General features: G+C 42.3%; 1 protein-coding gene across 9 annotated transcripts in view; it reads right to left on the bottom strand.

The window, feature by feature from the left end:
- slmapa (sarcolemma associated protein a) overlaps positions 1 to 11,858 on the bottom strand; it is a 32,914-nt gene extending 21,056 nt beyond the window's left edge. For 5 of the 9 annotated variants that reach the window (XM_044023647.1, XM_044023646.1, XM_044023648.1 and 2 more), the window contains exons 1-5: positions 10,030 to 11,858; positions 4,505 to 4,652; positions 3,935 to 4,007; positions 2,606 to 2,642; positions 192 to 254 (exon numbers count right to left, since the gene is read on the bottom strand). In XM_044023647.1, coding sequence (XP_043879582.1) covers positions 192 to 254; positions 2,606 to 2,642; positions 3,935 to 4,007; positions 4,505 to 4,652; positions 10,030 to 10,227 — 519 coding nt within the window. In that variant the 5' untranslated portion in view covers positions 10,228 to 11,858. Of the gene's footprint in view, positions 1 to 191; positions 255 to 2,605; positions 2,643 to 2,758; positions 2,984 to 3,034; positions 3,222 to 3,241; positions 3,570 to 3,934; positions 4,008 to 4,504; positions 4,653 to 10,029 lie in introns of those variants that run through there. The other 4 variants (XM_044023649.1, XM_044023655.1, XM_044023652.1 and 1 more) reach the window with 4 other exon arrangements.
- Between the last annotated feature and the right edge of the window lie 1,299 nt (positions 11,859 to 13,157).

Raw genomic sequence — 13,157 nt, 5'->3', positions numbered from 1 at the left:
CTGTTTGCTTACTTGAGAATTGGAACAGAACTTGGACTGAGACTGATGACGTTTTCACAAGTACGCACAAGTATACAAAGTATGGATATTGAGAAACGGCCTTTGTTTCATTTGCTTTAGAAAAAAACACTTGAGTCTGTGTCAGAGGTCATGCAGTTCCACAGGAAGACCAGTAGGTGTCAGTGTGTTACCTGTAGATACTGGGAGAGCTGGAACAGTTCCTGAGAATACATGCTGGGAGTGTTGGCTGCAACCTGGAACACACAAATAAAATACAGCTTTTCATGTCTTTGAAACACTTCAAAAGTAAAGTTTGTAACCACTCACTCTCCCACACCAAAGTCCATAGAGAAAATCAGTGATTCTAACAGCGAGCGAGCGCGCACACACACACACACACGTTGTTGATCCACTGCTGCCTCCAACACTAACTTCACATGTCTGATTGTATCATCTTTGGCATTAAACATCCTAGATTTGGATTTATTTTAGTGACACAAACTGGCCACACGAGGCAGCAGCACATGAGGCAGCAGCAGACCAGGAGTTCCTGTGCCCCCGCCCGCTTAAATCACTGATTTTCTCTGTGGGCTTTGGTGTGGGAGAGTGAGTGCTTTACAAACTTCAGTTTAACTGTGAGATAAGTGTCAGGAATCAATCGTGGCCTTAATCCGCTTAATATGCTGGTTGCAGCAGCAGGGGGCGCTCACAGCTCAGGCATCCTGGCACACTTTAATAAATCCTGACACGGAGAAACGATCTTGATCACATGAAAACCAGCATCAGTACATCTCCACCTGACGTCACCGACACAGTGCGTGTGTGAGACCTGGGAGGTGCAGGGACTTCTGCTGTCGTTGGATTAATTATGTCAGAGAAGTGGTTTGAATGTAATCATAGCCCCACACACACGAAAGTACAAAGTGTGGAAAAAGAATACTCAGTCCTTTTTTCGTGGTCCCCCTTAGTGTAAGTATAGGCGATAAAACAAGTGATGTTGAATTCCCTTTAGCATTATGACGGTAGCATGCACATTTCACCGCGAATGTTACCACCCCACCAGTAAGTTTACTCTGAGAGCTCCACCTTAGCTCCACCTTGTTCTTATAAAATGTGAGAGTGCAGGCGAGGGAGGAAGAGCGATATTATGTCAACACGGAGAGACAAGTGTGCTGTTAGTGGCTGCACAGTGGAGCACAGTGTTTTACAGAGGATTTTATATATGAAGCTAATGTGCCGGATAAAGTCAGCAAACGTGTGTTCGCGTGTTCGCACCACTTCACATCAGACTGCGGCCAACGGTCGCCGTATTTAGTCAGGGGACGTATTTCACCGACGTATAAACACACACATTGTTAAGAAAAGGTCACATAGAGCTCATAACTGACCATTCTGACACAGACTCAGTCTGATACAGTCACATACAGCAGCTGTTTATGCAGCTCGCCGCTGGCGATCAGTGGTGCTGTCCCTAAGATTTTTTAACTGATTTACAGTTGGACAGTGTTTGGCTTGATCCTTGTGTCGGACGTCTCTTCCTGTGACAACACTCTCGCTGTTTTCAGCGCACGCTGCCATGTCGATATTGTCAGAGAAATTGTGGAGGGAGGGGGAGAGGAATGGAGCGGAGGGAACAGGAGCTGAGCGAGTGAGCGCAGTACAGAGGACAAATCAGAAACCCCCTGGAAGAAGTGGGTGTGTGTTTGCCTGCGTCTCATTTGCATATAAAGGGACCATGCACAAAACCAAGCATTCTGAAAGGGGCGGGTTTAGCAGGGTTATTGAACTGCTATGGTGCTTAATCCTTATGGTATTTTGACCAAGGCATGTCACTGTTCATTAGGACACCAGGGAACTATTTTAACTTGGAGAAATAGGGTATAATATGTCTCCTTTAATATTCCACATGTCCTGATTCACTGTGGTTTGTTTACACTCAAGTGTTTCTGCAGAATAAGAATGTTTGTGAAAGAAAATAAGACACATTGCGTCTTCTTTGATATAATCTCGAAACGATCAAAATCTCATTCTGAAAGGACATTGACTCTTTTTTATTCATTTTTATTAATAATAAAACCAGTTTCTGTGATTTTTTTTCAGCTTCTTAAGTGTGAATGTTTTCTGGTTTCTTTGATCCAGAAAACAAAGAAATCATTCAAACTCAGAGACCTTTGATCATAAAACACCATGACATTTTATGGACACATTGATTGATTATGTACATTAATTACAGTCTGAGCGCACACACGGTGCAGAGGATTTCTGCAACCACATCAGACCTGGTGAAGACCTACGTCTGAAAGTGGGAGGGGCTAATAACTGAGTTTAACGTACATGAACCAAACTTGATAAAACTCGCTCATTAGGTCAAGACGGTCAAAAAAAGCCAGGGAAGACCCAGGAGGAAGGCGGCCATCTTGGATCGAATGCCGACTCAATTTCACACCAATGGTTTTTGAACAAACTGGTCCGAGAGCTTTAGTTGTAGTACGAGTTCTACTTCATTCATGTTGATTAATTAAGTGTGTGTGTGTGTGTGTGAGATATCTGAGACACACACACACAGCACATGTCACAGAACAACAACACACAAACGCGTTCTTACCTTGTCTACAGGTAGTGGTAACGGAGTCTGGATGACACTGGAAGGAAAACGACAGAGAAGAAGAAAACAGTGAGTCACCATGGAAACAGCAGGGAGGAGGACAGACAGACAGGTGGAGGAACCACGACAAATGAGGAATGATGTCACACACACAAGGACACGTCCCGTCTTTAGAGATGTCACATCTCTCACATCTCCCTCATCTCACAAAGACAATGACTGACAGCAGAGAGAGAGCTGAGAATACGACGTCATTGTTTTCCTAAAGCTGCGTATTCTCCGTCTCCACAGAAACGCGAGGACGGCGTTTTCTCAGATTTTAACAACACACCGTGTTTCTGTGTGGACAGAAGCACTCAGTATTCACATAAACCTGTTTGTGTGGACGAGCAAAGTACAAGCCGACTCTGTTGATGTGTAACTACCAACCAGCAAGAGAGGTGAGGCTGTGGGCGGAGCCAGACTGTCCAAGAACACGCTCTCGTCCAGAAGAATCTTTCCATAAAAACAAGTTACATGTCCGTTTGTCTGTCGTTTAAATGTCTGACCGGGTTTGAAATGATGCTGAGTGATTCCAGTAAAGAAAGCGCCACACGTCTCCTCAGAGTCTCTCGGTCACATGATGTGGGTCATTACCTGTATTTGTCACCACAGAGAGTTCAGAGTTCAGCTTCTCTTTGTGTGTGTGTGGAGAAACTCAAACTTCCTCTGTTTAATCCACCAGATTATTCAGACCCTAGCAGTCGATCCCTGTCTACTTTTCCACAGCGTGAGTGAAGAAGTCATTCCATCACACAAACTAACTTTCCTTCTTTCTGTCTACTTTCTGCTCCGCCCTCTCCTTTGGGCAAAAGAGCTGATTTTCTTCCTTTAACTTGTGCAAGCTCCTGTAGCTCCGCCCCCTGCTGTCACTGACTGTGAGGAGACAAACACTCCCTCCCTGCTCCCAGCAGCAGCTTCAGCTTCAGCAGCAGCAGCTTCAGCTTCAGCTTCAGCAGCAGCAGCAGCAGCAGCTTCAGCTTCAGCAGCAGCAGCAGCTTCAGCTGCTGTTGAAGCTTCAGCTTCAGCAGCTGCAGCTTCAGCAGCTGCAGCTTCAGCTTCAGCTTCAGCAGCAGCAGCACCTTCAGCAGCAGCAGCAGCTTCAGCAGCAGCAGTTTTCCTCATTGTGTCTAACAACGTCAGAGGGACGGACAGCGACTCCAAGCCTGTGTCTACTTCCGGTCCGTTAAGCTGTCACACCAGAACTCAGTAGCCAATCAGCAGGCAGCTTCGTAAGCCCCACCCACAGTCAGAATTACAAAAAAAAATGGTGCAAAGAAGAAGACTTACTCGCTTCGACGCCGTGCCTCCATTCCGTCAGGTAAGAAGAGTTTGATGGTTGACACGATGCAGCCATGAGTGACTGAAAAAACAACAACATTAACTTCCTGTTTGTGTTTATAATGAGCAAAATAAAATCAATGAGCTGTATTATAATCTACTAAGTTCTGTGTATTTTACATTATTTAACATTTCATGAATGAGTATGTGGACATGTTGTCAATGTTCAGCCTGGAGAGGAAAAACATTATTTCTTTTCAAAAAGCTGGAGACAAATTTACAAAAAACACAATTCTGACGGAAAGGGAGCGTGAACCAGTGACCACACAAAATAAGAGCCACGAGAGACACGACTTCTATCATTCTTTTGTGTAAACGTTCACTGTTTAACACCTGATTTATAAATGAAATCAATGTTTTTGTTACATATTGTGTTTTACTGTCAAAGAAATTCACTGACAGAATTGACCACACACGCACACAGACACAGGTTTAGTTTTGGGGGATTTGTAACAGTGTTTTGTGTTAAGGGTTAGCTCTTCCAGGCCACCGTACCTGCCCCCTCACACGTGTGCGTACCTTTGCGTGTGTTCTCAGTGACGTCAACACCAAACTGGATGATGTCTCCAGAGAGGACCTCACAGGGCGGACTCTCTTCAGAGCCACGACTCAACCTCTGGCTGTTGATGAAGGTTCCGTTGCTGCTTTTTGTGTCCTGCAGGTAGAACTGAAACACACACACACACACACACACATAACACTGTTACACTCTATACGCCAGTTTGTCTTACGACAAGTTAACACACAAAAAGTTAACGCACACACACGATTATCGTGTCGATCAGACCGAGCGGCGAGACCGACAGACAGACAGACAGACAGACAGACACACACACACACGACTGACACTCAAGTTCAACATTTTAGGAACACGCAGTGTCTCTCACTCACACACACATAAACACACACACACACTCTTAGACACAGACACACACACACTCTTAGACACAGACACACACACACACTCTTAGACACAGACACACACACACACTCTTAGACACACACACACACACTCACAGACACACACACACTCTAGACACAGACACACACACACACACACAGACACACACAGACACACACACTCACACAGACACACACACACACACACACACACACACACACACACACACACACACACACACACACACACACACACACACACACACACACACACACACACACACACACACACACACCTCCTGTCCCCATGGTAACCTGAAGTCAGGGAGGGGGGCCTAACTATAGAGCTTTTCACCCAGCAACACACACTCACACGTTCTTATATCTTGTGAGGACACATCAAAGACAACACATTCTCAGGCTGTAACTAAATAACATCAAATTAAAAATGTCAGACAACCAAGTCCAGAACCACCAGGCCAAGCTGCACCAGACCGAGCTGCACTAGACCGAGCGGCACCAAACCGAGCTACACCAGGCCGTGCTGCACCAGACCGAGCTGCACTAGACCAAGCGGCACCAGACCGAGCCGAGCTGCACCAGGCTCACCACGTCACCACAGTTTCATGCAGCCGTGCTGTGATGACTCCGCCCACCTTGAGGAGGACATGGAAAACTAAACTAAACTGAGTCGAGTCAGAAGTGTGTGATGGAAAAGAGCCAAACAGATCTGGCGACACTTTTCAGTGTTTCACAGCAACATTCCTGCACAACTTTCACCCACAGTGAACATTTCTGAGGGAAACACTGCAGCCATTTATCCTCCTCCTCCTCCTCCTCTTCCTCTTCCCATTGGTGTCATCTAAATGAATGCCATGTTATTGTGTTGGGATTTTAATTTGCCTTCAGTCTCCAACAGTGGTCCATGCCACCAGTCACTGAGCCAGTCAGCAGTTTCTCACACACACACACACACACACACACACTTTCATAAACAGATAGTATCAGTCAGCTGACTGATATTTCTGCTTCAGACTCTGCAAACTTTCATAATTGATTTGGCTTTGGTTTGTTTTTCGCTCCATTAAAACGTCAGAAAATGTGTAAAAATGTTGATCAGTTTGACAAACCTGGAAATGATGAAGACAAATGTCCACAAACTAAAACCATTCAGTTTTGAATGATTTCTTTGTTTTATGGAGAAAAACTAGAAAATATTCACATTTAAGAAGCTGAAAAATCAGAAAGCTTGTTTTTAAATTGAAGAAAAATAACCCAAATTCAATGATCAAAATAAAAGGCATTTATTTTAGTAAGTGATAAATCGTGACAGAGTGGAGATGTAAAAATGACATTCACTGATCAGAAAATAATAATATTCTTTAATTATGGGGGCGTTGAATGTTCAAAATGTCTAAATTCTCTTGACTTGTCTTTCCAAGCTCCGCCCCTTTGTTTTTTTTACTTGTTTTGGTCCATGACATGTTCTCCGACAGATGTTGTGATAAAATTGAATTTATAATAATATTCACTGTGATGGAGCCACAGCAGTCGAAGGATTTCCTCCATGAATTCATTTCACGTCCGAAAACGTTCTCAAAGAGTTTTAAACGTTTCAGGAGAAAATAAGGTTGAGATTCAGTGAACCTGAGTTCAGCTGCAGTTCTCACAGTAGAAAACTAAATCCATATGACAACAGCCTGAAGGCCCGGAGTAATTGACGGCCATGAAATTTGTTTTTAATAACCATGATAAAGACTTCTTTGTGGAGCTGGATGTCAACGCGTCGGTCACACCACAGGACTGGAAGTGTTTTCAAATGAATGAAACGGTCGAGTCAGGACGAGGACGATAAAACGATGAGTGGCGGTCGGCATTTTTTGTCCGAGTTCTCGACTGACCAAACTAAAAGAGAGAGTCCAGGCTTCAGGCACGTTCCCATCACACTGTTCCAGGAACAACACCATTCCTGGATGTCCTGAATAAAGCTGAATTTAACATCTTCAGAATCATTGAGATGTTAAATGCCTGCACTGCCCCTACTGTCCGCCGACCACCGGAGGTCTCACACACGAGTCTCACAGCAAGGTAACAACTGTCACTTTAGACGTTCATAAAACATCTCTGTGACCAACACACACGGCAGTTAACATCATACCCGATTTTTCCAACAGCGAGAAGTGAAAAACACTGTTATTGTTGAGAACGTCGCCTTTCTCAATGTTTTCTGACATGAATTCATGGAGGAAATCCTTCCACTGCCGTGGCTCCATCACAGTGAATATTGAAGAGAATCTTATTATAAATTCAATTTTATCACAACATGTAATGGACCAAAACAAGTAAAAAAAACAAAGGTGCGCCTTTTGGTTTTTTTACTTGTTTACTTGAGCTTCGAAAGACAAAAGTCAAGAGAATTCAGACATTTTGAACATTCAACGCCACCATAATTAAAGAAGGTTATGGATTATTTTCTGATCAGTGAATGTCAGTTTTACGTCTCCACTCTGTCGCGATTTATCACTTCATAAAATAAATGGCTTCTATTTTGATCATTGAATTTGGTTTATTTTTCTTCAATAATTTAAAAACAAGCTCTCTCATTTTTCAGCTTCTTCAATGAGAATATTGTCATTTTTCTGGTTTCTTTGCTTCATAAAACAAATAAATCAAGGTCATCATTTCCAGGTTTGACAATCACTGATCAACATTTAACATTTTCTGGTTTTTAATGGACAAACAAGCAATCGATTAATTGAGAGAATCATCGCTAGATGCAAATACAAAAAACACAAAAGATGTTCGCAGGTGTTTGTGTTTCAGTGGAAAAAAAGACTTCAGGCGCTCAGCTGCCGTTGCTAAGATGATGCACGACAGACAAAATGACAGAAGCCACTAAATGTGTGTGTGTGTGTGTGTGTGAAAATCAAGGAGGAAGTAAACAAGTGTCGATGACACAACAATGTCAAGGTATTTTCAGAAGAAAGTAGAACTGGTGTCTGTGTATTCACAGAGTATTCACAGAGTATTCACAGAGTATTGCCGTGTTCATTTCATACAATCTGGTTCATTTCATCAAGAGGAAAGCACCAAGTGCTAATGGGTGTGTTAGGGTTCACAAGTAACATGCGCAGAGCCAAATAATCTTGTTCTTGTGCTGATATCACTAGTTGACATGGTACATTTTCGGAAATCATGGGCTGTGATATTGCACAGATGTACATGATGCAGAACGCTTTCAGAGCCATCAGACTCATTTTACAGTGTTTTTTACTGTGTATTCACTGAGTATTCACAGTATATTTACAGTGTATTCACAGTGTGTTTTACAATGTATTCACAGTGTGTTTTACAACAAATATTGATCTCCTGTCAATGCGATTCATAGATCCTTGTAGGTCAATGCATACATGTGTTTATCCATGAGAGGAGGGGAAAGGATGACGACACTGGTGTCTTTATAAATAGCTGATGGTGTGTGCTCTCTCTCTCTCTCACACACACACACACACGCACACGCGCACACACACACACACACACACACAGACTCTCTCTGCATACCACACAGCCGTGTCATTGTGCGGCTGTCTCAGCCTGTTTAACCTGTTCCACTACAACACTGATTTGAAGGACTTCACTACAAACGGTCGTAGCTTCTTTAGCTTTTCTCGAGCGTGCGACTCTGAGCAACTAATGATGACGTTCCATCGTCGATGGATCCATCACATGAATGAATAATTGATTTGTGGAATAATGGCTGCAGCCCAACTCGGCGCACGCAGACACAGAGTCCTGGACAAACTTTGGTCGTAGATCTGTTAATATTGAATAATGTATTAAATATAATAAATATGATGATTATCAGTAAACCAGGAACAGTCATCACAGATACACATTTATCATGACTTGACCAAATCAAAAGACTGAATCTGGTCTTGTGAGACAGTTTTGCATGTTTTCATTAGAATAATAAATAAATTAGAAACAAATAATGAAATAAGTGAAAAAACACAAGCGATAAAAACGTTGCATAACAACTTTGTGGTTGTTTCAAGTTGTGTCAACAGAAACGTGAACAGGTTCTGAAGGGATTCTACTTTACTGTGAATTTGTTTTTCTTTGTTTGTTTTTTTTAATATTTGACTCTTTCCAACACTTGTGGTCATGTGACTCACACGCAGCTGAATAAGCAGGGTTTCTGACAAGCTTCTTCAGACTGCAGAGATATACGGCAACATAAAATGGAACATAAATTCAGAATTAAACCAGACTTCAGGCTGTTGTGCGCCCCGAGCTGAGTGTTCTGCTCATCGTCCCCTCGAGTGTTTGAAAACTTTATGCTACTTTTTGTTTTGTTGGACGATAAATCAACAGAAAACAACAGAGTTTTACGTTTTCCCCTTTAAAAGAAGCTTGAGCGTAAAAGGAGAGAGGTAAGATGTTCAGACTCTGGAGAACTTACTGCAGCGGGGTGTAATGGTGTCAAAGAGTGTGCACACACGTCATACAGTCAGCTGTTTGTGAAATTATTCCAAATGAGTCGCAATCCTTTAAACCTGACTTTTCATCAGCCGGCAAAACTTAATAATGTGCAAAGATTCATGTGAAACCCAATCCTGTCATTAAAGGGACAGTTCAGGATTACTGAAGTGTGGCTGTATGAGTTACGGACACACGTGATCTACACCTGCTTCAGCCTACGATATTTTAAGAAAATATTTACCCTTCTAATCTGACTTTACTGAAGTTTGTAAACCACTCACTCTCCCACACCAAACCCCAGAGAGAAAACACACACACACACACACACACACACACCAGTGTTTTCTCTCTGCTGCCTCCACCACTAAGTTCAAATGTCTTATTTTGTCACTTCAGTATTTGAAATCTCCTGACACAGCTCCTGTGTCCTCGGCAGCTAAAATCACTGGTTTTCTCTATGGACTTTGGTGTGGGAGAGTGAGTGGTTCACAAATGTCAGTTTCCAGGAGGAAAAGTCCGCTCGCAGTGAGATCAAGACGTGAACACATTCTTTATCGTAGATTTCATCAAAACCAGTTTTTACCTTGTGCCTGCTGACAGCCATGTTTCTGCTACTTAAAGCGACCACGTGGTCTCTTTTTCGTCAGCTCAACATCTCTTACCTTGCCAGTCTTGTGGTCGAACCAGACCAGGGCGTGATTCCTGGACAGCACCTTGCAGTCGAAGGTGGCGTTGTTCTGTGCCGGGCGACACCGAGCCACCGACCTGCCGATCTTGACTGGCTCGTCCAGGTATACATGTCGCTCCTGGAATGGATGCGAGTTGGGTCGGCAGGCGAACACAGCCAACGCTGAAGGCATTGATTTAGGCTTGAGAGTGTTACTCCAACCGGACACGAGGGACAAGTTTTCTTGATCCAGAGTGGCGGGCGTCTGTGGCTAATCCCCGACGAATAATCTACAATGTCTGTGGCCTGTGTGCAGGCAGTGTCGTTTAAGTCCTTTAAGCCTCTGGGCACTAACTAACTAATGAACATTGTCCATTTTTAACACAGCCCGGGCTGTACCACTGTAGATTCTTGTGTGTTGGGAAGAAAAAACAAAAAAACAAGTATAAAAAAGACAAGACATTCCCTTCACTGAGCGACCACCAAAGCTACATAACGACTTTCACGTCTGACAGCAGGCACGATGTAAAGAGCAGGCGGCCATAGGTCAGGACAGACACCACTGACAGTCTGACACACAGCCTCCTACGTCCATCAAACTCAGCCCAGTCCCAAAGATAGCACCGATGATTATCGATTCAATCACCAATCTATAACAAACTACACCTGCTCTCTTGTCTTCACTGGGGTGGCAAATAACTCACTTTTTGTCATTGTTGATGGATTTCTTCTTGTTTTACTTGGTCAATGTGCAGCATGTCACAAAGAGAAGGTGGGAAAAACCAATCTGATTAGACGTGATTGTGTCAACAAACCAATTGAGTTTTTCCTCTTCTGACTTCTGAGTTTAAAGGCACAAATAAACCAGATTAAATTAAATCTATGAAATTATCAACTGCCCAAAAAATAGTTGGTGATTAACTTAATAATATATACCTTGTTGCAGTGAGAGTCTGTAGCAGGTAAATTATATGTTAAAAAAAAAAATCTCTCTCAGAATTAGAGAAGAGTCAAGTGGAACCTGTTCGTCATGTACAGCCCTGATGCAGGGAATCTTAGCTTAGCTTAGTTTAGCGTAGCCACCTAGCATTACCACTCCCTCCAGTGAACACCTATCTGACCGCTAACGCACACCTAGCAAGACTGAAACACAACCCTGGGTTATGACGACATTACCGGGTCAAAGTGAAGCCTCGGCGGAGCGGACCCACCACTCACACTCGGTGGGGATGAAGTGGGGGATTAGCTGGGCTCCTTATATAAACTACAAATGCTAATTGGCTAGCTCGCTAGCGGCGTAAAGCTGTCGGCCAAACGTTTTCTGGCGCTGCACCAACAAGCTAGGCTAGGCTAGGCTAGGCTAATGAGTACCGACAAACTTGTCACCGAGCTCCGCAAACATTTTCCCCGCGCCCCCTTCGACCAGTCCGCTTACCGAATGGAGGCCGAGTGCCATCACTGTCTCCCGGCGCGAAGAAAACAGGCAAATTCGGCAACTGTTTAGTGTAGCATGGAGCTCCCGTTACCGAACAGCTAGCCGGCTAACTGACAGCCAGTAACGGCAGAAACAGACGCGGAAAAAAATCAGGGGAGTTTCTGGACTGCGGCTCCTCACGCATCACACCAGCCTGAAAAATACGCTCCGTCCGCCGCCGCTGTTACTGTCGTCGCTCCTCCTCAGTCCAGGCTGAGATAGCGCCGAGTGTCCGAGCCTCCGCCTTCACACACTTCACTGGAGAAAAGCTACAACAAGTTCTTCTTCTTCTCCTTCTGTTCCTGCTTCTCTGCGAGTCTGAGACGCCATACTGAAACAGACAGGCGTGGTGCGTTCACGGACCCACTCACACACTTACTACATTAACTGAGTTCTGAGATTAAGTCAGGACATTTTTGGAAACAAAAGTAAAAAAAATTAAAAACAGCCTAAATTATGACATTAAAATCGTAATGCAGAGAGAGAAAAAAGTCTGAAACATTTTGGAACAAAATAATACAATTATAACAGCCTAAATTCTGAGATTTAAATCACAATTCTGAAATGAGTCGAAATTCTGAGATGAGTCGAAATTCTGAGATGAAAGTCGGAATTCTGAGATGAGAGTCGAAATTTTGAGATTAAAGTCAGAATTTTGAGATTAAAGTCAGAATTGTGAGGCGAAAAAAACCTCTATTTTGGATATTTGGAAACAAAATGAATAAAAATAACCTGAATTCTGAGATTAAAGTTGCAATTCTGGAAAAAAAAGGTAAAATTATGAGATTAGTCAGAATTCAGAAAAAAAATCAGAAACATTTTGGAACAAACAAATGAAATTGAAACAGCCTGAATTTCTGAGATTAATGTCAGAATTTTGAGGGGAAAGGAAATGAAAAAAAAAAGGGAAAATAAATTAAAAATAAATGTGGAACAAAATAATAAAATTAAAAACAGCCTTACTCAGAAAAATGTTGGAAACAAGATTTAAAAAAAGAAATAAAATGGCCAAAATTCTGAGATAAACAAGTAAAGATTTAGAATTCAGAATATAGACCCTTTTCTCAGAATTCTGACATGAAAATTAAACAAAAAAAAAAATGTAAAGGATTTTTATTTCTTAAGACAAAATTCTGAGGGGAAAAATCCACATGTGATTTTTTTTTTGTAAAGAAATTTTTGAAAATAAGGAAGTCAGGACACATGGGAACAAAATCAAAGTCAGAATTGGAAAAGGGGCTGTTTTTACATGTGACTCCATAGGTTAAATATTTTAGGCAACACCACAGGAAAATTATAAAAGTAGAACCTTTGACAACAAGTTGACAGAGGAGTTTGCAAAAGTACAACACATGCAAAACAGGCACAATCATTAAATATACAAATGAATAACCAATGTTCACCTTTTAACTGTGGCACAAAATTATTATATATTATATAATATATATTAAATGGATTATGGGACTCGGTTTCTTTCTTTTTTGTTACATTCACATTAACATTTTACATGATATAAACTTTGAAAAATGTCTTCTATCCACTTATGTACATACCTGAAACATGTGCCTCACATGAAATATAATAAAAATAATGATAAATGACGACCACGTCCTTATATAAAACAAAAGTGGTTTTCTCTAAGAAAGGAT

The sequence above is a fragment of the Solea senegalensis genome, linkage group LG4, assembly GCF_019176455.1.
Source record: "Solea senegalensis isolate Sse05_10M linkage group LG4, IFAPA_SoseM_1, whole genome shotgun sequence".
Lineage (NCBI taxonomy): Eukaryota > Metazoa > Chordata > Actinopteri > Pleuronectiformes > Soleidae > Solea > Solea senegalensis.
The sequence above is the reverse complement of the archived record's forward strand: the minus strand, read 5'-3'. Positions and strand labels throughout refer to the sequence as shown.